This window comes from Protopterus annectens, chromosome 8.part1 (assembly GCF_019279795.1).
Source record: "Protopterus annectens isolate FY-2018-M chromosome 8.part1, PAN1.0, whole genome shotgun sequence".
In the NCBI taxonomy this organism is placed as follows: Eukaryota; Metazoa; Chordata; order Ceratodontiformes; family Protopteridae; genus Protopterus; species Protopterus annectens.
This window is the reverse complement of record NC_056742.1, coordinates 275,940,608-275,968,493: the sequence shown is the minus strand read 5'-3', so window position 1 is coordinate 275,968,493 and position 27,886 is coordinate 275,940,608. Positions and strand designations below refer to the sequence as shown.

General features: G+C 37.7%; 1 protein-coding gene across 3 annotated transcripts in view; it reads left to right on the top strand.

Annotated features, from left to right (window-relative positions):
* Nucleotides 1–27,886, top strand: part of CEP89 (centrosomal protein 89) — a 1,387,439-nt gene that overhangs the window by 76,768 nt on the left and 1,282,785 nt on the right. For all 3 annotated transcript variants that reach the window (XM_044081875.1, XM_044081874.1, XM_044081873.1), the window contains exon 2: nt 17,878–17,984. In XM_044081875.1, coding sequence (XP_043937810.1) covers nt 17,878–17,984 — 107 coding nt within the window. The remainder of the gene's footprint in view (nt 1–17,877; nt 17,985–27,886) is intronic.

Sequence of the window (27,886 nt, the reverse complement as noted above, 5' to 3'; positions counted from 1 at the left end):
ATCTAGATCTTCATCATGTTCGTCCCTCCTAGCTTCCAAATGTCTCCTGGAAAGCCATCTATTCCTGGAGACTGTCTTGCAGATTGATTATATATTACCATTTTATCTCATCTCTTCTTGTCTTAATTGGTGAGCCTCATCTACCTCTAACCTTTGCATTTTTAAGTTTTCCATAAATATTTCTATTTGTGCTTTCTTGATTTCTCCACTTCTCTGCTTTATAGAAATTGTCATAAAATTTCCGAAATATCTTTAATACTTCTATAGGATCTCTGGTTATTTTTCTTGTTCTAGGCTCCCCAAGTTTGACATCAACCCATTTTACTTTCTGTTCCCTAAGTTTCTGTGCCAAAAGGTTTTTTTTTTTTTTTTTTGAGTTATCATCAAAAAGCAGTTCCTTAACAGCAATCTTTCTAAACTCCATGTATTAAATAAGGGAGTCCCTTATTTTCTTTTTAGAACTCCTCTTCTTCTGTGAGATTCCCTTGTTCTGTAATACTTTAACCTTTGTCAGCCCCTCAAAATAACTTTTTAACCAGATCTCTTTTTCTTTTATTTCTGCTATATATTTAGACACCACTTTCATTTTATCCCACTCACTAGCTATAACCTCTGTAATACTTCTTCCCTAATAACCCCTGAATAATTTTCACTACCCATTCCTTAAATTCCTCTCTTTTTATCAGGTATGCGGGGAAGCCAGTGTCTCATCTTTACCCTGTAATTTTATCTTGGTATCATAGCATTATCTGACATAATTAGTGGATTTGTATCAAAGTTCTCAATTAAATGATCATGCGCCTGTGAAATATAATTTCTGTCCAGTCTAGTCCAGTTACAGTGGATATAAAAAGTGTACACATCTCTGTTAAAATGCCAGGATTTTGTGATATAAAAAATGAGACCACAATAAATCATTTTAAAACATTTCCCACTTTTTTAATGTGAACTATAACCTGTACAATTCAATTGAAAAACAAACAAATCTGTTAGCGGAAAAAATATAAAAAAATAAAAAACGTACAATAAGCTGGTTGCGTACGTTTGCATACCCTTAAACTAATACTTTGTTGCAGCACCTTTTGATTTAATTACAGCATTCAGTCTTGTGTATATACCTGCCATCAATTAAAGAGACTCTAATTAACCCCATATAAACTTCAGCTGTCCTAGTAGGATTTTCCTGACATTTACTCAGTTGCCTGCTACAACAAAAGCCATGGTTTGCAGAGAGCTTACAAAGCATCAAAGGGATCTTATTGTTGAAAGGTATCTATCAGGAGAAGGGTACAAAAAAATTTCCACAGCATTGGATATACCATGGAACACAGTGAAGACAATCATCAAAAAGTGGAGAAAATATGGGACAACAGTGAGGTTGCAAAGAACTGGACATTCCTCCAAAATTGATGAAAAGACGAGATGAAAACTGGTCAGGAAGGCTGCCAAGAGACCTACAGCAAAACTGAAGGAGCTGCAGAAATTTCTGGCAAGTACTGGTCGTGTACTACATGTGACAACAATCTCGCATATTCTCCATATGTCTAGACTATGGGGTAGGGTTGCAAGGCAGAAGCCTTTCTTACACAGAAAAACATCCAGACCCAGCTAAAATTTACAAAACAATACATCAAGTCTCCCAAAAGCATGTGGGAAAATGTGTTATGGTCTGATGAGACCAAGATTGAACTTTTTGGCCATAATTCCAAAAGGTATGTTTGGACCAAAAGCAACACCTCACATCACCAAAAGAACGCCATCCCCCATGGTGAAGTATGGTGGTGGCAGTATGCTTTTGGGGTTGCTTTTCTTCAGCTGGAACTAGGGCTTTAGTCAAGGTGGAGGGAATTATGAAAAATTCCAAATACCAGTCACATTTGGCCAAAAACCTTCAGACGTCTGCTAGAAAACTGAAGATGAAGAGGAATTTCACCTTTCAACACGACAATGACCCTAAGCATACATCCAAATCAACAAAAGAATGGCTTTACCAGAAGAAAATTTAAAGTTTTGGAATGGCCCAGCCAGGGCCCAGACCTAAATCCAGTAGAAAATCTATGGGGTGACCTGAAGAGGGCTGTGCACAAGAGATGCTCTTGCAGTCTGACAGATTTGGAGTGCTTTTACAAGGAAGACTGGGCAAATATTGCCAAGTCAAGATGTGCTATGCTGATAGACTCCTACCCAAGAAGACGAAGTGCTATAATTAAATCAAAAGGTGTTCCAACAAAGTATTAGTTTTAAGGGTGTGCACACTTATGATACCATCTTATTATACGTTTTTTATTTTTTTATATTTTTCCCCTGACAGATTTGTATGTTATTCAATTGAATTGTACAGGTTATAGGTCACATTAATGGAGGGAAAAGTTTTGAAATGAGTTATTGTGGTTTCATTTTTTTATATCACAAAAAGTATTTTAACAGGAGTGTGCACACTTTTTTATATCCACTGTATTATACCTTGGGGAACAATATGTAAATGCTCTCTGAATTCTGAATACTGAATTCACATATTTCATACTAAATATTTACATAAATGTCTTCAGAAATCTTCCTTTTTTATTATATTTTCCCTTCTAGGCCCCTTAGATGTATCCTCATTTTTGCAAATTAAATTTTAGTCCCCGCCTATAAATAATATTCCCTGCTGAAAGCTGATAATTTCCCCATTTTTAAACTCCATAATAGCAGTTTTAGGTGGAATATAAATGCATGCCATTGTAATACTTTCCGTAGCCAGTAGCGCCTTATTACCACAAATCTGCCCTTATAGTTTTTCCTCTTCTGTTACTATTGGAGCTCATCTAACAATTAATATAAATATTCCTCATTTCCTTTGTCTTTGGTATTCTGCTGAATATCCATCCTGAATCTTTTCTTTATCAAATCCACATGCTCAGTTCTTTCAAAATGTGTCTCCTGTATCATTGCTATTTGCATTCTTCATTTCTTAATATAATTAAGTGTTCTTTCCTTTTTGTGTGTGCCTGTAAGTCCATTCACATTCCAAGATAATATAGAAAGTTTACCGATATCCAAATAAACAAACCAAGAATGCAAACAAGAAGTCCAATAGCTGGTCTTTCAAAATTTATTGAGTCAACACACAAAGTTTTAGCGGTTTCATTCCAGTTAAAGGAACTTAATCAGAACAATATAAAATTTAAATATCCAAATGAAACCAATGAGAATCAAGATAAAACCACATGACTACCTAAAATCACATTATAAAATCAACTAAATAACATAAGTTTTAAGTTTTAAAACTGGTGCAAGAGAACATTCGTCATTTAAACCAGGTGGGAAAAATACTTTAAAATGAATTTGCCATTTTAATTCCTGTTGAGGGAGACGTTCATCAATAATTATTCCTTGTACATCTTTTTTGACCTGTTGTATTATCAAAGCCCCAAAAGTATGTATAAGGTTAACACTAACATGGCTATGCAAGGCATTAGTTGTCCTTTGTTTTCTTATATCCAGGGTTTGTTCATATGCACGATCCCTTAATCTGAGAGGTTTTTCCTACATAATATGAAAGACAGTTCTGACAATGTGCTAAATAAACTACTTGTGAACTAGTACAATAATAATGCCCATCTGTTTTATATAAATTGTATCAGACTCGACAATAAACCTGCACTTCAGGTAATGACCACATTTAAAGGTGCCTTTCCTACCCAAAACTGTAACAGATATCCTGTGTTCTGTTAGCTGTTTGAAAGACCTGTCTTTTCTAGTAATGATTGGACTAGGTCCAAACTTTGCTAACATTAAGGGATCAGAAACTAGTATGGGCCAATTTTTGTTTAACATAGTGGCTATTATAAAACTGTCCAAATTAAATGTAGTAATAAAAGAATGTCTCATACATTGAGAATTGTCGGTACTAGCTTCAATGCATTGATTAACTCTTTGATACCAAGACCCACATAAAATGGGGTTATAAATACCCATATTTCTCTTTTGTTATAACCTCAGATTTTATTTGGAGTAAAAAACCTAAGGGATAACCTCTTTTTAAAAACATTTGAATTAATTTCTCAGTTTCAAAGAAAATAGTATCAGTATCAGATTTTATCTTATTCAGTTGATTTTATAGTGTGATTTTAGGTAGTCATGGTTTTTTATCTTGATTCTCATTGGTTTTATTTGAATATTTAAATTGTTGATTTGAATTTTATATTGTTCTGATGAAGTTCCTTTAACTGGAATGAAAGCGCTAAACCTTTGTGTGTTGACTCAATAAATTTTGATAGAACAGCTACTAGACTTCCTTCTTGTTAATATAGAAAGTGTAGCCGTTATGGTAAGAAGTCATTATTCCCACCTATTATATATGAAAGGTTTTTAAATGTCTATTTCCATCTTTTGTAATACTTGCACACGCTGTTTGGCAGGTTAATCCTTTATACATTTTTTCTTATCAGCTGTCACATTTTTCTAGACTTTTTGTTTTAATGAAAACCCACAAAAAAAACACACACCCATAACCTATTAACTTAATATAAACACACATAACTATATACATCTTCAAATAATGAAGTTTAACTCTCTCAACAGGAGCATTTGTCTGAAATAGACAGCTGCTAACATAGACCTTAATTAACCTAAATTGTGGTTATCCATGCTAAGATGCATATTATTGCCTGTGTGTCTACCTACACTAATTGGTGTCTGGTCTTTATTTCCCTTCCCAGATATGAAAGCAATTTACATGCTTTCAGAAAACATTAACTTTTAGTCTTGAAGAAACCAATGTTCTGGACTTTTATTGCCCCATTATCAGCTTGTCTCCATGGAAAAGTAAGAAAAAAGGTAGTCCTCTTCTGCAGTCTGAAAGACAAGTTGGAACATGTATTGCTAAAGGAAAACATGTCATTAAATTCAGTCTTCTCATATGTATTTGTTTTCACTTAAAACCTAGTACATTAAGCCAAGGGTCTTAATCCAGACATAGAGCAATGTAAAAGTAAGAGGAAAACATACCAGCTCTGCATAAATTATGATCTGTGTACTTTTGCACCCCATTCCCCCAACAACCCAAGATAGCCAATTTAACATGCTTTTGTCTAGCCTTTTTCTGTTTTTGCATTGTAGTGCTTATATATATTAATACTAAAAAGAAAAAAGAAACAAAAAGGGGCATCTGTTTACTTTAATAACTATAGCATTTACAAGAACAACTAAAAATGCTTTACTATAAAACATGGCAGTTTATGTTGTGAAAAGTTTTTAATAGAAATCTTGTTAAGAACAGAAATTGCTTTATTTACAGTTACCCTTTTCCTTCCTCTTCACTTTTCCTCAGTGTCCTTCCAAACATCAATGACATGAAGTGAGGCAAATGCCTTTCGGCTCCCCACAAGTTTAACAAGATCAACAAAAGTCCACTCTTTCTACTTTTTCTTATCCAGACATATTTCACAAATGCAATTGATATTTTGCATTCAAACATTTTATTCACTAATTTCCATGTTGCTGGTCTGCTTCCCGTTCATCTCAATCTTCCAACTCCAGATTCTTGTTCAATTTCAAGGTACACTCAAAGAAACCGTAAGAACGGCTGGTGCAAAGGCCCACAATACTGAAAGCAATCTCAAAACTGGCCAGCACCTTGGTGAGATCAAAAAATGTTTATTAGTAGCAACTCAAAAAATTATAGTGGAACTATAACTATAATAAAGCGATCAAACCGGTTTCGGCATATGGATGTCTGTCTGTCTGTCCATAAGATATTGTAATCACTAGGTGTAGCAATTTCAATGATCAGTGCTACTTTTGTCTTCTTTTTGTGGACTATTATATCTGTTTTTTCTTGCATCTGTTTTCTAAACTGTTGGGAGTGGGTGATCCCATGTGATATAAACTGATTCTTTATAATGTTTTGAGGCTCATGCTTCCAGTGCTTCTCATGCTACTTCACTATTGTAATGTTTGCACAATCCCCAGTGCAACAGTCTCACCACATTATTTTGCATTTTAGTATACAGGCCCTCTGTCATTAGTGTATCACACCCAGCAACAAGATGTGCGATTGTTTCCAGTACTGTTTTACCAAACCTGTATTTATCTGTTTCTCCCACATGTTCAGTGGACTTAGTAAACCAAAGTGTTACTTTATATGTAGCATGTACTGATATTAAAGTGAAACAAGGGACACACAAATATATAACAAGGTTTAATTGAACATGGGAAGAAATAGACTGAAAGGGAATGTTCTATGAATATTTGAAAGCTTGTGATGAGCCTTTATCAATGACACATTTTCATTGTACTTTGTAGTAAAAGTGTTTAAGCTGCTTCCTAAATAAGGTGATTGCTTCAGTTTTATGATGTTGAACAGGTAATGCATTTCTGTATAAATTGAGGTTTTCTTTCTTCTGAAATATTGTGGCAGGATTAAAGACCTAAACTGTTATCTTTCTTATTAAAATTGAAAATGCAGCTAATCGTTTGCCCTAGAGATAGCTGGGTATTGTAGTATTATTCTCTGAATGTTTGAGTAGCATATATCAAATCATTTTTGGAGAAGCAGGCTTTTATAAGAAGAGAACTGATTCCAAATATGTAATAATATAGAATAAATAACAGTAAAATTATATAGTTGTAATATATATTATATTTATAAGTAAAGAATCCCAACAGATTTATGGATAAGAAACAGAAAATTTACTCCAAAACTGCCCCCTGTACTACAAATGCTTTATCCCTTGCATTGGTCTCCTCAAATTATATATGGTATAATATCAGTTATTCTTCTTAGGGGTAATATATAAATTTTGCCAGTGGGATGGTTAATACTAATCTATAACCAAATGGGATAGGTTATTTTGAGCACAAAAAGGGAAACTGTCTAGATGCCAAGAATTTATTTGGACTGTAGGTTAGAAATTGTCTTCCTTATCAAGGACTGATGAGCGTATAGGCAAAGAGAAAGAACTAGGAGGGTCCTAAATGAAAGACTAGCACTGGTAGAGTTTTTAGTAGAATCAATAACAGAAGCTGCTGTTAAAAATAAATAATTAGTAGAGCATACAAAATATTGCATGATAACTATAAAAATCAGTCAGAGGAGGTTAGAAAGGATTTGGAAGAGAGATTAGATAAGCAATTCACAAAGAAATGTGTGAATATATGTTTGTCTCCCAAATATACAACAAAATCTAGAAGATTTAGGATTTGTGCTTGGAAATGTTTATATAGATATTTTTATACCTCAAGTAGACTCCAGGAGAGAGCTAGCCTAGTACTTACATATGAACCTATAAGAAAAAGTATTAAACATTTCTCTTAAAAAAAAAAAAAAAAAAAAAAAAAAATTTCTCTGAAATGGTCTGTGAAGATATGTAAAGACTGCCAACCTAGCTAGATAGAATTTTGTAGATAATTCTGTCATTTGTAAATATTAATATAAGCCACAGGCTTGTTTTCTTAAATGAAAAAAAAAATGGTGTAAAATGCTGAACATCAAAAATGTAACAATGCACTCTGCTGGAAGAAAGCTGATAAGTCAAGCTTTGTATGACCAATCTCAAATTCGGAGCCTTGGTGTCTGAACCAGCAGATTATTTCTGTTGTTTTGAGACCAGAGTTAATTGCTAGATTTTACATATATAATGTCTTTAATTGCTGTGGTTTCCCAACTAGGTGCAAGATCAAAGCTATATTAAACTCAGAGTTTCTGTTATTCTGAGAAAACCAGAGAATTGTTAAGAATGATGTAATCTAAATTGAGTCAGCAGGATGCATTATCAATATGAAGGACTTTCTCGGAGACGGAGAGAGCATTTTGGATTTTGTCTAAAGCTGACAACTCACCAGTACTCTGCTTTTGCTCTGTATGTAAGTTTATTTAGAACTGTAATTGCTCTTGGATATAGATAGAAAATAGTAAGTTTAGTCTAGCTGTTTTCTGTATTGATGTCAGAACTATTCTACAGTATTATTTTAAGCATTTTCCTGTGATTTCTGAACTCTTGACTAGCACTGTGTGTAGTAAGAAGTATTGTGTTGTGTTTTTTATTATTTATTATTAAATATTTTTATACCTTTCAACTGTGTCTGTTTTGTGTAGAGGTAATTTAAGCTATAGAGTATATTGCATGTATATAGTGATACTGGCCAAGCCACTCCAATAGCTTTAGCCCTGGGTCACACTTACTATTTGGATAATAATATTGCACAGTAATAATTAGACACCCTTGGTTGGTGGCAGTTGGTACTACCTTATAGACTGGCAGGAAGGGGCATAGCTGGAGAACCTGAATCCACAGGGTTTTCACCCTTTGAGTTGCTGTATGGGTATAGGGTGAATGGACCTCTTGATTTAATTCGCAATGAGTGGGAAGGTGAGTGTGAATCTAACAAGGAGTCTGTTGTGGCATATGTCCTAAAGCTCTGGACAAGGCTCAGGGAAATCATGGGTTTGGCCCAGGAGAACTTGGCAGAAGCCCAACAACAGAAAAAGGTCTTGTATGAGGAATGCTCAAGCTAGAGAGTATGCTGTAGGGCAACAGATAATGGTTCTCATTCCTGTCAGACATAACAAACTGCAAGTAGCTTTGGAGGGACCCTACAAGGTGGTAAGAAAGGTAAGTGATGTTTACTACATAGTGAAACTGCTAGGCAGGAGCACAAAGAGTACCATGTTAACATGATGAAACCTTACCATGATAGGGAGTTCCTTGTGCTGAGTATTTGCAGTGGATTGCAGGAGGAGTCTGAGGGAGAGCTGGTGACTAAGGCTGTTTTGTGTAGAGATAATTTAAGCTCTAGAGTACATTGCATGTACATAGTCATACTGGCCACGCCACTCCAATAGCTTTAGCCCTGGGTCACACTATTTGGGTAATAATATTGCACAGTAATAATTGGATGCTGGTACTACCTTACAGACTGGCAGGAAGGGGCATAGCTGGAGAACCTGTGCCAGCCTTCCCCAGGAGTGTCTATGTGCTTGTATATAACTCATACCTTAAAGAGTGTGTGTGTCAGCTACTTGGGCAGGGACACAAAGCACTGGCTGGAGAGAGAGGGTGCTAGAGGTTTTAGCTTGACCACTAGGCTGAGACCTGTACCCTATAGCTGTGCCAGTGGGGAGTCTTATTGGGGATCTGGAGAGAAAGGCAGAAACCAGCCCCAGACTGACTGTGATCTCTGTGTGTTCTTAAGGGAAATTATACTTTACTGTGTGTGTGTATTTGTTACCCACTTTACTGTGTGTGTATTTGTTATACTTCACAATATGGATACCCCTCACTGGTGGTGTTAGTGGTGAGGATTGAGGCTCCTTGATTAGTAGGCCAGTGTGTGGGCATCACATGGTCATCCTTAAAAAAAAAAAACTAAAACTTTGCAGATTCTTGCTGACATCTTGCAAAATGGTGAAAATTAATGCATAAATAAGATAGGGTCACTTGGGTCCCTATTAAGATAAAACTGATCTTGCTATTTGGTATTCTTGTTCTGTCTGGAAGACTGCCCCTTGCTTTTCTGATAATCTTGAGCTGAAGACTGAATCTTGAGCTGAAGACTGAACCTTTGTATTACTGACATCTTGTTAGGGAGGACATCAGTCTCTATTGATCAAGGGCTAATTGGAAATTAAGTGACTGCATCTTCTCATTGCTGGGACCTGTTTCATGGAATAGCTTCCATCCTCCTTTCAGAAATGTCAGGAAGTCCATGGAACTGTTGGGCTTTAGACAGAAATTTGTAAGACTCCTCAAAAGAAAGGAGTGGTCTATGAATGTAAAAGGCAGTATTTTATATGTTTTTTCTCATAATTCCTTTCATGCTGTAGTACGTTAAATATTTAACATTATGATTTCCCTAGATTACTTACCATGGGATACTGATTACTGATCATTGTTTAAAATGTTATTGGACACTTTCTGAAGCATCTTCATTGTGCAGTTTTTAATTTATAGTTGTGCTGCTCATGTTAAAGATTACACTGTGTTATTTCGCTGTTCAGTCAGCTTTCTGTATATAACCACACACAAAAATATCATAGTAGGTATTGGGCAGTAATTTATATACAACTGTAAAGCATTCTGGATATGTAAAACAGCTTACTTCTTTAGAAGATCAGGTTGTTCGTATAGTCTGACCTCATGCTATATCATTTTGTGTTTAATTTCATTTGCAGTATTCCCCCTGCAAGACATAGTTGGCAGATTGTCTTTCAAGAAAATGAGAAATGCCTACTGGTGTATTTTAAATGGAAATATAAGGATAGCTATGAAGAAGATGAAGAATGGAAAGGCTGTTGGTCCAGATGACATACCTGTGGAAGCATGGAGGTGTTTAGGTGAAATGGCAGTGGAGTTTTTAACCAGATTGTTTAATGAAATCTTGGAAAGTGAGAGGATGCGTGAGGAATGGAGAAAGTGTTTTGGTACCGATTTTTAAGAATAAGGGTGATGTGCAGAGCTGTAGTAAGGGATTAAATTGATCAGTCACAGCATGAAGTTATGGGAAAGAGTAGTGGAAGCTAGGTTAAGTAGGGACGTGATGATTAGTGATCAGCAGTTTGGTTTCATGCCAGGAAAGAGCACTACAGATGCGATGTTTGCTCTGAGAGTGTTGATGGAGAAGTACAGAGAAAGTCAGAAAGAGTTGCATTGTGTTTTTGTAGACTTAGAGAAAGCATATGACAGGGTGCCCAGAGAGGAGTTGTGGTATTGTATGAGGAAGTCAGGAGTGTCAGAGAAGTTTGTAAGAGTGGTACTGGATATGTACGAGGGTAGTGTGACAGTGGTGAGAGTGACGGATGCGTTTAAGGTGGTGGTGGGATTACATCAAGGATCAGCTCTGAGCCCTTTCCTATTTGCAGTGGTGATGGACAGGTTGACAGACGAGATCAGACAGGAGTCCGCGTGGACTATGATGTTTGCAGATGACATTGTGATCTGTAGTGAGAGTAGGGAACAGATGGAGAAGACCCTGGAGAGATGGAGATATGCTTTAGAGAGAAGAGGAATGAAGGTCAGCAGGACTAAAACAGAATATGTGTGTGAACGAGAGGGAGGATAGAGGAATGGTGAGGATGCAAGGAGTAGAGGTGGCGAAGGTGGATGAGTTTAAATACTTGGAATTAATAGTTCAGAGTAATGGTGAGTGTGGAAGAGAGGTGAAGAAGAGAGTACAGGCAGGATGGAGTGGGTGGAGAAGAGTGTCAGGAGTGATTTGTGACAGACGCGTACCAGTAAGAGTGAAAGGAAAGGTCTACAAGAGGGTAGTGAGGCCAGCTATGTTATATGGGTTAGAGACAGTGGCATTGACAAAAAGGCAGGAGTTAGAGCTGTATGTGGCAGAGTTAAAGATGTTAAGATTTGCACTGGGTGTGATGAGGTGAGGGTGGACAGGATCAGAAATAAGTATATTAGAGGGTCAGCACAGGTTGGAAGGTTTGGAGACAAAGCCAGAGAGGCAAGATTATGTTGGTTTGGACATGTGCTGAGGGGGGATGCTTAGTATATTGGGAAAAAGATGCTAAGGGTGAAGCTACCAGGTAACAGGAAAAGAGGAAGGCCTAAGATAATGTTTATGGATGTGATGAGAGAGGACATGCAGGTGGTTGGTGTGACAGAGCAAGATGCAGAGGACAGGAAGAAATGGAAACAGATGATCCGCTGTGGCGACCCCTAATGGGAACAGCCAAAATAAGATGATGGTGATAGTAGCCTATACATTTAGGTAGTGGGGCTTTGTGGGTTCAGCCTTTCATGATGTCATAATGGGGAATTTTCAGTTCCAAGAAAAAATTTCAGGAGGCTGTCATAGACAACAAAATAAACTGCAAAACCAATACATTTTTTGCATTAAAATCTGTATAATATGGTAAGTAGGTTATTTCCAATTCCAAAGGTTTGTTGCTTAAAGTTGCTTCAGAAAATGACCAATATGATGTAATAATTATTTGATATACTGCGATTGTAGATTAGATATTATAGTAGTATACCATGTTTGGGTGTGGGTTGCCATCGGTTTGCTCCTGTGTGGCATGAGTTAGTCAAGAGAGTGAAGTTTGAGTGACCAAATCAATGAAGCAGGGGTATGAGTTAAATCCCAGTTTAACTGTTATTGAGAATATATTGCTTTTGTACCTTGGCTTGTAGTTTATATTTTACTATATTTGTATGTGTAATAAAGTACTTTTTTGCATCAGCTCTGTTGTGAATATTTTTCATGATAGGTGGTAATATTGAATTCTTGAAGGCCCCCTAAACTGTTTGTAACCTTTTAAAGGTAATAATGTACAACTTACTTCTACATTCTCTGCTCTGTTCTTCACTAAGTAGATGGAACAATATAATAGTGTTGCACAATGTAGGTGAAACAGCATGAATTCCAAGGCATATATGAAGCAGCAAAATAATATTTCTTCAGCTATTTATTATCAGCAGCAACCAGTTAACACTAGTTGTGAAAGAGTAGTGCTTCAGTTCCCTGACTACTGGAATCATCAAGTTAAAAATCTGGCAGAGCTCTAATATGAAATTATAATGCTTCCTTAACTCGTAATACTGCATAACCTGAGATGACCTTACTTGAGTAAATTTACTTCTGGAATGCAGGTGAATCTGTAGAAACCACTTCCTTTGTATATTTTGTCAGTAGTTTATTTTATTTTCATAATTTATTTCAAACTATAGAAAGTATGTAGCAAGGTATTGTGACTCTATTACATAAATGTCAGGAAATTCAGATTCAGAAGTAGAATCATTGTCAATTAAAATGCATAAATTAATGTAGTAGATCACCACATAGGTCATGGCAGTGATTAATTTTAAGTAAAAGTCTGACAGAAGTCATGTAATGAATGCCTGCAGCTTTAGATGCATTTTATTATTTTATCCTTGAAATATGCATTTACGGAAGAAGACAGAATAAAGCTACACAGTTCTATGGTTTGTAGGAATTTGACATGTTTATTGCAGCTTGTCGCCTCACAGCAAGATGTTGTCCCATTCGATTCTCAGCTAGAACGTCTTCTGTGTGGAGGCATACATGAATGGGCGTGCCTTCGTTGAAGGTTGTGCGTCAGGGCTGGTAACTCGGCACTTAAAAATCCACTACCAAACATTAGCGGACCGGAGTTCTGCTGTGGCGACCCCTAACCGGGATAAGCCGAAAGACACAACAAAATTGCAGCTTTTAGGTGTTACTTGATTAACATTGTTTTACATGTGACATTAGTCTGGTTACCAAGGAAAAGAAAGTCATGGCCCCCTTTGAGGTGGCACAGCTATTGACTGTCCCTGACTTTCTCTCAAAAATTTGTTCTCTTTTAGAAATGTGTGATTTTATGTGGATCACTGATTGTTAATATCACTAAAACTTTGTCTTACCCATAAAATACTGTATAACCCCTCTACCTTCCTTTCTGTCTCCAGTATTTCATCATTGTCTCCCAAATCACATTCTCTGCTTTCACCACAAAACCCTGCTTGAAATCTGTAAACCAAAAAAAAAATGTATGGGGTAAAGTTTATACTAACATTGTATATTCAAATTATGTAACTCTGTCCCAAATTCAATCTGAACTATATCTAGCCTCCATGTATTTAAGTCCCCTCTCTCAAAGAATTTCTCACTAACTCATGGCTATTCTCATGCTCCTCATCTGTAAGATTTATTTAATTCTTACAAACCTAACCTGCTCTTTTCCCACTCTTAGGGTAGACTTCTATGCCAGAAAATAAAAATAAAAAGACAGAAGATTATACTTGTAATATTTTTGTAGGTATTGATTGTCTTATTTAATTGTCATTTTTTTATTTATTTTTATGTAGCAGGTGTCTCCTCATGCTTTATTGTATCCTGTGAATTCCACTGTCAAACTGTATGTATATATGCTTTTTAAATTACATTTGTACTAGTGTTTTATCTAATGTTTAACTATCTGGAGCTTTTGTATGTGTGTTTATTACCCACTCAGACTTTCCCAGTAAACAAATGCCAATTAATGAATAAAATAAATAAATAAATAAAATTTCACCAGAAATTACAGATGGAAACATTTTAGTCATCAGAAAATAAATAAATAAATAAATAAATATGCATGTTTTTTAACATATTTATTGAATTGTTACTTGTGACATAGGGATATTTATATTTATGTAAAAGTAATCAAAGCATATTTAACAAGTTCACGTTTACAAACATTATACTTCACATATATTGCTATATATCATGTAACCTAAGCAACATTCTATATTATTCAATTCCTACCCTTTTTTGTTCAAAAGAAACATCTTTATTAAACCATCATTTATGACATAGGCAGTCATACATTTATATAAATGAAAACAAACCACATCAACACAATCATAGTTTTAAGCATTCTACATCACAAACCATACTGACACACTCCTGGTTGCAAACATACACCACTTATAATCTATCCAATCATTTTCAGTCAAATGTTGCATAGCTCATTTAAGTCCTGCCTTCTTTTAAACCTCATTCCTCCCCTGTATGTATTTTTCACACAATTCACATTTTTTCCAATGTAGTTTGCTCCTACCCTTTTCTAAAGATCTCACTTCCAGTTGTTTAACTCTGTTACTATATTCACTTATTTTAGTAAAGTTGGTTTAGATTTTGATTTCCATGTTCTAGTAATTGCTGTTTTGGCAACTACCATAATTAGAAATAGCAAGGCCTTACCATGTTTATGCAATTCCGATTCTGTATCATAGGTCAGGAAAAAATCACCGCCCACGTCGCACCAATCTACCTACCCATAATCTCCAAAAGTACATCCTGCAGGGAGTTCTTAAAGACCACCAACTCAACACAGTCCCAGAAAATATGTTTCCAATTACCTGTTTCTTCCCCACCACACCTCCAACATTTGCTGTCTACCTGAGGAAAAATTCTCTGGCGCCTACTTGGGATATAAAAATATTTACATAAACATATACATTTCTCCCCAGACCTCCACTGAAAATTGTTTCTTTCCAAGTCAGACTTTCCAGGTAAACAAATGTTAAATAAGTAAAAATCCTAAATCTCCTAGATTTTCTTGCATATTTGGAAGACGTACATGTATCCTCCTATTTTACTTTGTGAATTGCTTATCCAGTCTCTCTTCCCAATCCTTTCTAACTTCGTTCGTTTGATTGATTGTTATAGTTATCATGCAGTCTTTTATATGCTCTACTAATTATTCCTTTTTTAATGGAACTTCTGTTCTAGATTCTATTAAAACCTCTGCCAGTGCTGATCTTTCATCTAGGACCCCCCTATTTCTTTCTCTTTGCCTATACTCTGCCTTCAATCTTTAACCTGCAGTCCAAATACATTCTTATCTTCTCATTCTATCATCTTTCCCTCTCTAGTTATTTGCTCCCAGTACCTTGATTCCTTTGCCAGTTTTCTCCAATAAACTTCAGACCCCTCTTGCTTATTGTCTACATTCCTAATTGAAGTCATCCCTATTGGCAGAATCTCCTTTCTCCATTTCCTTGTTGGCCAAGTTCCTCAGAAAATGCATGTTAATACAAATCATGTTTTAAGCAATACATGTTACTGCAAATCATGTTATTTTAATCACTTTCTAAGTGAATTATTGAAACAGTGTCCGGTTTTAGACACTTTGCTACTCCTTATTATGCTTTGTCCCTGATGAATGAAGAGAGAGAACTATGAGCAGTACTGCTTATTGTTTTACATCTCTCTTTGTGTGAATGATTCAGAAACTCACTTATGGTTAAGAGGCAATTTCAGCCAATGATATTTCTGGGATTTCCGTAGCCATGGTATTTTAGAACTATATTTTTAGCTTTTCTACTTGATGTTCAGCCATCTCCTAAATTTACTTTAGTTTTGACTTCTTTTTTTTTCTATGTAGTTTTTTTTCCTCCACAGTCTGCCAAAAATCAGCTCTGAGCAAATAACTGTTCCATTTGTCCCTGTTTTTTTTTTTGGGGGGGGGGGGCATGATCACAGACATTGTCATTCAGGGCAGATATCTTTTTTTTTTTTTTTTTAAGGTTATTATGGCTCTAATCTTCCCTTCGCCCAGCAGCTGATGAGCATTCTGGCAGAAGCGAGAGCCTGCATCAGCGATGGTGAACCTTTAGGGCTCCATGTGTCTATAAATTGGAAATTGCGTATTGTGACTCTGCTGGTGTGTCACCCCCCCCCCCAACAAAAGAGAAACAATTCTTTCCATATCAATTTAATTAATTAATTAAAAAAATACATTCCGATCATTTGTGCTGCTAATTATTATAAAAGTAAAAGAAAAATCAGTGACTTACAATAGGGAAAGCAATATGCATACTGATAATTGGGCTTAACATAGTGCAACAATTACCCTATTTTTAATAGTAATTTTGAATTGAACTGAAAACTATGGAACATATTGCATTTGATTTGATTATCAATTAATTACTTTTTTGTTGCTGAGTTTTAATAGATAAGTGCAGAGTCACATATTTCTTGTACTTTTGTTCATTCGGTTTCTTTGTTAACTTGGGTGTTGGTGAATGCTGGTGTGTCACCAAAAATGTCATGGCTTGTCACCTTTGACACGTGTCATAGGTTCACCATCACTGGCCTATATCATTTTCCCCTAAGGGCATGAATGTTCCTGTATGTGCCACATGAAGGCTACAGCTCAAATGCAGCTTTATTACCATTTGCATGTACAAAGCCCGTGCTGTACATGCTGCACACCTTTGTCTCCAGTAGGTGCCGACATTGGAGCTGACCAGACCTCCTCCCTACCCCATCCCAGTTTTGGTGAATTAACATTAGCTGCTCACTCCCACATTGGCCAGTCTGGCTCCTTCAGCAACCAAGATGATAATTGAGCTGTTTTTTTTTTTTTTTTTTTTTTTTGGGGGGGGTAGAGGTTTTAGTCAGGGCTTTGTTTCTATTTCATTCTAGTAGGTGCCGACATTGGAGCTGACCAGACCTCCTCCCTACCCCATCCCAGTTTTGGTGAATTAACATTAGCTGCTCACTCCCACATTGGCCAGTCTGGCTCCTTCAGCAACCAAGATGATAATTGAGCTGTTTTTTTTTTTTTTTTTTTTTTTTGGGGGGGGGGGGGTAGAGGTTTTAGTCAGGGCTTTGTTTCTATTTCATTCTACCTGCCTTTTGTAGTTTGGCATATATATGTATTCTGTACTACCTAAGTTTCATCATGCCGAGACATGTCTTTCATTCTACAGTCTTTGTTGTTTTCAGCTAGGATGTGGTTGAAATATTGTCCACCTGGATTAGCCCACTTACTTGTCTAACAGAATATATGCTTTAGATGCTTTAATTCAGTGACTAAAAAGAGTAAATCGTTTAGATGGTTTCATTCAAGGACTCTCAAATTTCATCACTTAAGACTTGGTTTTTTCTTTACTAAAATATACCAGTTGCAAAAACAGTGCTTACGCAGTTCATGGACAGCAATTCTGTAAATGTTAGAGTCTACTGTTAAGGTTTTCCGGACTGTTATTTTATTAGAGGTGTGGAAAAAGGCCTAATACCACTCCTTGTATGGCATTATCGCTGTGTGATTATGTGTATGCAAGTTCATGTAAAGGTGTATTCAAACTGTTGCCTCTAATTTGTATTCCTGTGGTATGTATCATTTTAGAATAATATACCAATTAGTGTAGATGCTAATCTCTGTTTACTTTTTGACCTTTGTAGTGTATTGTATATGCAAGTGCTTAACAAGTAATAAGATATTTCAGTGATGAAGATATTTCAGTGATGGAACTGTTACTAGTTGTTAAAAAGATCTTTCTATAAAAATATGTATGTGTGACTAGTTCCAAATTGCTCTTGTTTGAACAGTTTTGTCATTCTTCCACTCCATTTCATTCATTAACTCATTTTCCATCCTTTGTCTAGAAACACATAGCTCATGGCTTGGTCCCTGCTGCTACCATAGCTCCTAGATGTGCTGTCCCTCGCACCCCTCCCCCTCGTAGCCCTAATCCTTCTCCAGAAAGACCCAGGTATATACTTAAGTCAAGTTAATGTTTGTGTCTGTTTTTCTTTTAGTGTATATTTTAAATATTTTTGCTTACTATTAAAATTTGTTTAATTTTAGTTTGATATGGTATTAGCTTATTTATTCATTTTTTTTTATAAACTGTAAAAATGCATCACTGATACAGTGTACATTGAATCTCATTGTAGATTGTAAACAGCATTATTAACTTTGCATGAGCTTTATATGGTTTGCTGAAAAATCTTTTGCACCACTGTTAATATTGTCTCATGTGATCTCCTGCTTACATCTGGTCTATCACCTGAGCTTGTCATTTATATGCTAAAGTGAAAAAAATGAGGTTGTACCTATACAAGTATCTAACAGAATGAATGACATGGTCAGAGGATGAACAGTGTCTTCAGACAAGAAAGGTTTCAACATTCGCATGTCGAATAACAAATGTACTAAAAGTCATGAAATGGTATACACTTGGCTTATAAAGCTCTGTAATATATCAGTGTTCTGAAAGTATTAATCTGTTTACTATGTAGTAGAAACAGATATTCCTGATCTGGTTATCAACCTTTCCCATATGTCATGTTCACATAAGGCAGTACACTGGAAGGCAAACATCCTCGTATAAGATAAGACTGAACCACCTTTATTTGTAAAGGTATAGAAATATATAGAACACATTCAGCAGTCCACTTTGTTATGGAATATGATTATAAATTATTTTGCGTTTACATTGTTGCACAGATTATTACAGTAACCAAATGGAACACATCCCATTTTGGTGATGATGTATGATTTTAAATACTACTTCTAAAGGAGTGGCATTGAAGACTAGATTAGATTAAAAGGGGAGATGAAAGGCATGCCCATATTTTTAAACAAGTACCAAAACCAAAAAGCGATGGTAAAGCGTGCTTAAGAAACCAAAAAACAGAAACAAAGCTTGCTTTGGGAATCCAAATGAAGGACTGAAACCAGATAAACCTCCTTTATTCAAAGCGAGTGTCAAACGCAGGTTTATCTGGTTTCAGTCCTTCATTTGGATTCCCAAAGCAAGCTTTGTTTTTGTTTTTTAAACAAGTAGACAGTATCATTGAGTTTCTTGGTTTGAATACGGAAGGCTGTTTTTTGGCTGAGAAGACATGCTATTTAGTTGAGATTGTGGGCAAGGAGGGTCTATTCTAGAACCCTTATTCACCATGTATTGCAAGGTTTGTTGCATATTATAACTAAACAGAAAAAAGTTCTGTTAGATGCTACCCTTAGATGTAAATCTTCACTAACCAATATTGGTATATTTTGCATGAGCTACGAATTCGCAAAATACTGCCATAAAATGTGCACAGTTTCATCTGTGTACAAGCAAGCTGTGAGAAATAAAAAAAAAAAAAAAATCCAGGATTACCTCCGTGCTGTATACAACAGTCATCTAGGTACTTTTAACAGAAAGATAATAGTTTACTGCTCAGGAGATTGAATGGTGTTTGCCACATGCCTTCTACTTATGGCTAGGATCCCTGAGTTCAGAGCCCTTATTCTCAAAGTGCAGGGAAGAGGACAGGGAAGATGGGCACCTGAGTCGTGCATTCTCTGAGTTTTTTGTAGAGAGTCAGAGGCTGTGGCTCTAACCAATCAACACTTCCTTTGGATTTTCTTCAGTGAGCACAGACACTGCGTCTTCAAGGCCGTGATACGCCCCAGTGCAAGTTATTAATCAGGGAAGGCGGTAGCTTATGTGGTGTTTATAAATGGATGGATAAATTGTGGAAGGGTAGGATTTTACAACATACGAGACAGGTTTAGCTATGAAAGAGTGAAGGGGGGGGGAGGTGTGTTCCTTGAACATGATTTGCTAAGCAATTTAATTTTTATTAAGCTCCTCGTGTTGAATTAGTCCCATTATTTAAATGATATGATGAAAAAACATGAGAAAAAGGGAAGGTTAGTGCCTTCTCTGCATAACGGTTAAGTATTTTTATTTATTTAACTTACCTGTATTTGATATTGGTGAAGTCTCATTTTCAGTGGAGTGCAGGGAGTCCAAGAAGATCACTCAGTAAACTAAAGGCAATAAACATATTACAGAGATGGCAAAACAAGAATTACTGTTTAAGAGCTGGTATAGAAAAAGAAAATCTTGACCCGTAGTAATACAAAAAAAAAAAAAGAGAGAGAGAATACATTTAGTAGTGAAATATTCAGTGAAGCATTTGACAGTGGTTAGAGAAGTGATAAAATGCTTGTACAAGACAAAATATATCAGCAGAATTTATGCAGTAGTTCACAGGTAAATAGCCGATATTTCACAGTGATCATTCATAATAGCAGAGATATGAAGTTGTTCTGTAATTACATAGTATTTCCAAAGGTAGTCCCATAACAAGGGATCTGGGAATTTATGTCAACAACAAACTGTCCTTTTATTTTATTTGTCCTTTGGCTCAGTCATACTTTCCTGGTCTTCAATGGACCATTTTCAGTGGAGGCCCAGGAAGAAAAGCTCCACAACAGATTCAAAAACCTTTAGAGAGTAGATGATGAGTTATTATATACAAGGAGAGAAAAACCCTGCAACAGATTAAATATTTTAAAGTGAGTTCAGGAGAAAGGCTCTACAAAAACAGATAAAAACATTTTACAGTAGCTGATAAGTAATTGTATACAATCCTCACAACAGATAAAAACAAACAGATTGAAATGCATTTACAGAAATATTACTAGGCTAAATGGCAATCAAGAATACCATGTATACTGCAAGTAGCAAGACACACTGCAGAAGTGGATAACCTATGCCAGTTAGAAAAATGCAGAGTTATTCAAAATATTGATTGTGTCTATAATATGTGTGTGTGTATGTATATGCACTTTGTTTCATTGAAAGCTCATTTCACTGAATTTCACTTCACCCTGACCAAGTCGTTGAAAGCTCAAATTACTGAAAACTCATTTCACTGAAGAAAAGTACTGGCACTATGTAGAGTACTGTAAGGCAAGTAAAAGGTATATGCCCTTTTCCCCACTATAGTGCAAACCTGGAGTTAGTATATAAAGTTAGGGGGGTGTGGGGGCACAGACCCCCACATCGGGGCCAAAGTAGACAGATGACTAGAATGAGATGAGGAGGAGTAACGAGCAGCAGGGAAAATTACAGACATGGAGAGAGTTGATTGTTATTAGAAAGGTGAATGTGTTATGGAAGGACACGAGAGGAAAATAAATAGTAAGTGTTGCCTGAAGAGGTAGAAGAGCATATATTAGTAGTATGGTGTCATTAGAGTGAGAGCTTCTTTTGATGTTCATTATTGAGCCATGCCTTTTAGGCTTAGTTTCTATTCCTTATTAATTTTCTGGTAGTGGAAGTGAGCCAAGGAGCAGGGTTGTTTTGCATTTTGTTAAAGCCTAAGGGGGCCATGCTGTTTAGCATTTCGATTTAATATGTTATTAATATACACAACAGCATCATCTAAAGGCAAATGTTTTGGGATGTTACAGTTATGAGACTGTTATGAGGTGTTGCTTATGTTATGAGAGGATTTGTGTGTGTGATTCCTGGGATAAGTATGGCATTCTCTTGTGGTAAATATGGGTAGGTAGTCACTAAGTGTGCTAGCTAAGGTGCAGTGGGAGGTTAAATAGTTAGGGTGACTTGTTAGTAACCAGTCCAGGGTGGTAGTTTTAACATTTTTCAGGTTAATTCTGGTCAGATCACTGATAAATTGGGAGAAATTGTACAAGTTTATACTAGAAGTGATTATCGCAGAGGTAAGAATTGACCAGTTGACGTTAACATCACCTATAATCGTCTGTGTGTGTGTGTGTGTGTGTGTGTGTGTGTGTGTGTGTGTGTGTGTGTGTGTGTGTGTGTGTGTGTATACACATTATCAGTTAGCCAGGATAGGATGTCCTCCAATGTGCTGATATTGTCTCCACTTGGGATTGCTGCCATACTATTGTTTTATGTGAGTTCAGTTTTAATTTACTGTGTAGTTCAGCACTGAGGAAGGAGGGTATGGGAGAAGGAAAAGGTAACAGGGTTATGCTACTGTGCTACATTATTGCTACTCCTGCTTTTTTTCAGTCTATTAGCTCTATTAAAGCTGGGGGGGGGTCTGTGTTTCTTGTATTCTGTTTTAGCCAGTATTCTGTTATTGCTGATATGTCAGGTGAGTGAGTGAGGTGCATGTAGTTCTGGAATGTTTTTATCATGCTTCAGAGGTTCATATGGAATAGATTGACTTTCTTGTTGCTATTTCTTATTTTATCGGGAGAGCAGTTTAGGTTTTTGGGCAGGGTTTATTTGTTATTTTTGGAGCAACTTGATGCCTAAGAGGATCTAGGGTCAGGGTGAATGTCACCTGCAAGCAGTGGATTCAGTAGTACATGCCTATGAATGTGTTTTTAGTTTCTGTGGTACTAGTACCTATGAATCTTTATTTTGGAGATATAGAGTAATTTAGGTTTAATAAGGGTAGTGTTGTGATTTTTGTATAAATGATAAGTTGTATTGAACAGGAATGATGGATGAAAGGGTTAAATTGTAATCCATGTGTCTTTTGCTAGTAGTTGGTGTAGGGAGTTGTGTTTAAGATGCAGAGTAGGTTAATATTAGTATGAGAGAGGTTAAAATGAGACATTGTATCATACTGGGGAGTGATGAGATTAGGGTATGTGATGTTTTAAAGGAGAGCATCTTTAGATGTTGAAGAGTAGAGAACAGGTGTTGTCAGTTACAGTAATAAGGAGATGTAAGAGGATGTTATTTGCTGATTGGGTTTTGATGGAAGACTGTGTTGTGGATTGATAGTATAGTTTTATTGGTGGGTCAAAGTATTTGTCAGTTATAATTTGATGATATAAGAGGTTGTTATTGGTTAGGTTGGTTTTGGCAGGATTAAGTTGTTGACTGGTAGTATGTTTATGACGGTGGGGCTAAGGTGAGAAATAAACTTAATGGAGATGGGGTGGGTGGATATTGGGGTAGGGTGGTGCATTGGAGTGAACCTGAATGCATCGAGGGTGAATGCACAGGGCTGACCTGACAAAGCCCAAGTGCAATGACTGCGAATGGAGTGGGTTGACCTGGCAATATTGTATTTTGGCCAAAAACAATCTGAAAAGATTTCCTAACAGCAGAAATATTTTTTATTCAGTTTAACTTTTATTAGTGGTATTTGTATTACTCTCAAAATATGCATAGGTCTTCTTCATTATTGTTAGAGGAAGTTTCTTTCTATCAGTAAGGAAAATATATTTTACAGGTGCATAATAAAATAAATGTGTGTGTGTGTGTGTGTGTGTGAGTAGAATGTGTGTGTGTGTGAATAGAATGTGTGAGTGTGTGTGTGTGTGTGTGTGTGTGTGTGTGTGAGTAGAATGTGTGTGTGTGTGAATAGAATGTGTGAGTGTGTGTGTGAGTGTATGTGTGAGGGTGTGTGTCACTGAGTGCATGTAAGGGTGTGAGAGTGACTGAAGCTGTGTGAGGCTGTGTGAGGGTGTGAGAGGGAGGGTGTGTAAGGGTGAGAGAGAGTGCAAGTGAGTGGGAGGGTATGAGGCTATGTGAGGGTGTGTGAGAGAGGTGTGAGGGTTTGAGAGAGGTGTGAGGGTTTGAGAGAGGTGTGAGGGTTTGAGAGAGGGTGTGAGGGTTTGAGAGAGGGTGTTTGGGTGTGAGAGAGGGTGTGAGGCTGTGTGAGAGGGTGTGAGGAAGTGAAAGAGGGTGTGGGAGAGAGTATGAGGGTGTGAGTGTGTGTGAGAGGGAGGGTGTGAGAGGGTGTGTGAAGATGAGAGAGAGTGAATACAAGTAACTGAGAGTGTGGGTGTGTGTGAGTGATGGTAAGTGTGTGTGAGTGATGATGTGAGTGATGATGTGAGTGATGATGTGAGTGATGATGTGAGTGATGGTGTGAGTGATGGTGTGAGTGATGGTGTGTGTGTGAGCGAGAGTGACGGTGTGTGTGTGAGCGAGAGTGACGGTGTGTGTGTGAGCGAGAGTGACGGTGTGTGTGTGAGCGAGAGTGACGGTGTGTGTGTTTGTGTGTGAGAGAGAGTGAGAATGTATTTAAATTCAGTAGTACATGTCTATAAATGTGTTTTTAGTTTCTGTGGCAGTAGTGCCGTTGAATCTTTTTTGGAGCTCTAGAGTGATTTAGGTTTAATAAGGTTAGTGTTGTGATTTTTGTATAAATTAAGATTTGTACTGAACAGGATTGATGGATGAAAGGTTTAAATTGTAATCTGTGTGTCTTTTCCTAATAGTTGAAGTAGTCAGGAAGTTGTGTTTAAGATGCAGAGTAGGTTAATATGAGTATGAGAGAGGTTAGAGTGAGACATTGTATCATGGTGTGGAGTGGTGAGTTTAGGGTTTGTGATGTTTGTGAGAGCATCTTTAGATGGTGAAGAGTAGAGAACCGGTATTGTCAGTTATATTAATAAGGAGATGTAACAGGATGTTATTTGCTGGTTGGGTTTTCGTGGAAAATTGTGTTGTGGATTGGTAGTATAGTTTTATTGGTGGGTCAATGTATTTGCCAGTTATAGTAATTTGGTGATGTAGAGGTTGTAATTGGTTAGGTAGGTTTTGGCAGGATTAAGTTGTGGTGAACTTGTGGTATGTTTATGATGGTGGGGCTAAGGTGAGAAATAAACTTAATAGAGGTGGGGGTGGGTGAATATAGGGTGGTGCATTGGAGTGAGCCTGAGTGCATTGAAGGCGAATGGAAAGGGTTGACCTGGCAAAGCCTGAGTACAATAACTGCGAATGGAGTGGGTTGATCTGGCAATATTGTATTTTGGCCAATAAAGAATCTGAAAAGATTTCTAACAGCAGAAATAGTTTTTATTCAGTTTAACTTTTATTAGTGGTGTTTGTATTACTCTAAAAATGTATAGGTTATTTTCATTATTGTTAGAGGAAGTTTCTATCAGCAAGGAGAAATATATTTTACAGCTGCATAATAAAATAAATTAGAGAGAGAGTGTGTGAGTGACTGTGTGTGTGAGTGAATGAGTGAGTGTGCGAGAGTGAGTGTGACTGTGTGTGTGCGCGAGTGAGTGTGACTGTGTGTGTGCGCGAGTGAGTGTGACTGTGTGTGTGCGCGAGTGAGTGTGACTGTGTGTGTGCGCGAGTGAGTGTGACTGTGTGTGCGCGCGAGTGAGTGCGACTGTGTGTGTGCGCGAGTGAGTGTGACTGTGTGTGCGCGAGTGAGTGTGACTGTGTGTGTGCGCGAGTGAGTGTGACTGTGTGTGTGCGAGAGTGAGTGTGACTGTGTGTGTGCGAGAGTGACTGTGTGTGCGAGAGTGTTTGTGTGTGAGCGAGTGTGTGTGTGTGTGTGTGTGTGTGTGTGTGAGGCTTGAGTTAGTCAAGAAAAGGAAAGCTGGCTTTCTCTGTGTACCCACTGAAACAGCTTTGGCTAAGAGTATTGACACACCAGGAAGCTGAAAACCGATGGGGTGGTAGTGAAGACAAGGCTGAAAGGTACAAATTAGAAAATACTACTATTTTTTTTTGGGGGGGGCAGGTTGCTGCAGATTAGCCCTTCTTAAGGTAGATTATATCACTGAAATTGGCTGGATCAAATTTGATACTTTAGCAATCAGTACAAATATATATAATGGAAGGGCATAGTTAAAAAGACATGATCTGTTTATCAAACATTATTAACACATGGTGCATAGCTGTAAATTAATTCAGCAAGTAAAATAGGAAGCAAGCAGCATATAGGTTCATAGGTTCATAGGTTCATACTAGGCTATCTGCCCGAGGGCATTTACAAGCCTAGCCCATTGTTTTGTGGCTTACGCCACCCCTTTAGTATGGGGAACTATACCCATTATTTTGCTGTGCCTCTGTCGAGCAGTGACACTGAGGTAATCCCTGGGGTATATCTGCGATCTCCCATCCATTGGTCAAGATTTCTCTTGAACAAGGCCAGCGAGGTGCTCTGCCTCACATGTACCGGGATTTTGTTCCACAGCATAGGTTGTCTTTGGGTGATGAATCTATCCCTCCAGCACGTCCTATTAATAGCTGTGTTGAGGTTTAAGTCTCCCGCCCTTGTGGCTCTGATGGATCTAGATTTTTTGAGGTGAAGCATATTCATCAAATCTGGGTTTGACATGGCCTTGTATGTTAGGCAAAGGTCACCTCTGAGCAAGCGGTAAGCGACTGAATAGAGCTGGAGTTCTTTCAGTCGGGCAGCATAGGACAGATTTTTGAGACCCTTTATCCTTTTGGTGAGGAACTTTTGTGGCCTCTCCAGCTGCTGCAAGTGTCGGGTCAGATACATCCCGAATGGGGCATTGTACTCAATCATTGGTCTGATGAGTGATGAGTAAAGGGAGACTATGACCTCCCTTGATCTAGATGAGAATCCCTTCATGATAAGGTGGGCAATGTAGAAGGTCTTCCTAACTACTTTAGCTACATGGGTGTCGAATGACAGACTACTATCAACCTGGGTCCCCAGGTCCCTGATAACTTCTTCTGTGCTCTGTGGATTGCCACCTATTTGGTAGCTAGGGTAACCTTGTTTTTCCCAAAGGGTATGACTATGCATTTTTTGGCATTTAACTTCAGGCCGTGGCTCTGGCACCAGTTATCCGTTTCTGTGAGACCCTTCTGAAGGATATCTGTGTCAGATGTGTTTTCTACTATGGCGCCCAGTTTGCAGTCATCTGCAAACTTTGTCAGCCATAACCCTCCTGTGCTTGCTTGTACTTCGGAAAAGTAGATGCCAAACAAGAGTGGGCCCAGGACTGAGCCCTGTGGGACACCACTTGTGACAGGTTTTGAGTCTGACATGGCGCCAGGAACTCTGACCCTGTGGGTTCTGTCACTCAGCCAGTTTGCAACCCATCTTGTGATGTATGGGTTAACATTTAAGCTGATGAGTTTTTCAATGATACCCGAGTGGGGTATTGTATCGAAGGCCTTAGCCAGATCGAGGTAGGCTGTATGGACTGCCTTTCCCTCGTCAATGGCTTTGGTGACTGTTTTGAAGAAGTCAACCAAGTTTAAAAGGCATGATCTGCCTTTGACAAAGCCAAACTGGGTTGGATCTAAAGTCTGCAAATTCCCTATGTCTTTATTTATGAGGTCCATTATGATCCTCTCCATGGCTTTGCAGATAAGGCTTGTCAAGCTAATGGGCGGTAATTTCCAGGGTCGGTGGAGGCACCGCCTTTGTGAAGTGGGACCACAGTTGCAGTGCGCCACTCCTGGGTGCGTATCCAGAGGTAAGACTTTGATTAAACAGCTGTCCTAGCTGTGGGTTTAATTCCTCATTGAGTTCGTGGAGCACACAGCCGGGGACACCATCAGGTCCCATGGATGCTGTGTTTTTGCTTTGGAGAGAGCAGTTCTCACTTGGGCGCTGGAGATGTTTGGGGGCTGCAATCGTTTGGTATAGATATCTCTCCTTTTGGGGAGGGGAGAAGTTTGCACTGAACCTGTCAGCCAGTATGTTGGCAATGTCTGTAGGATCAGTAATCTTCACATCATTTTGAACTAGTTCTGAGCATATCTGGGAGTTTCCTCCTAGGTTTCTAACATAGCTAAAGAAGGCCTTATGATTGTCTTTTGAGTCTTTAGCTATTTTTCTCTCGAAATTTGCTTTGGATGATTTTATGAGAGCTCTTAGTTTTTTACTTATAGTGATCAAGGGTGTCTTACCTTTTAAGGATTTTGCTCTATCTTGTAGTAGCTTCCTCCTTTTATTGTAGAGTTTGTTTATGGCTGGGGTCCACCAGACTGGACGCTTGCCTTTGGTACTAAGAGTCTTTGTTTTGTTTGGGATTGCCTTATCCATGCAGTCCTGCAGGTGCTGGTAGAAGGTGTTTGTAAGTGATTCAGCGGCTTGAGTACTGTTTTCCGCTCGGGGGCCTGAAAGGGGACCACACTAGTCTTTAGAAGTG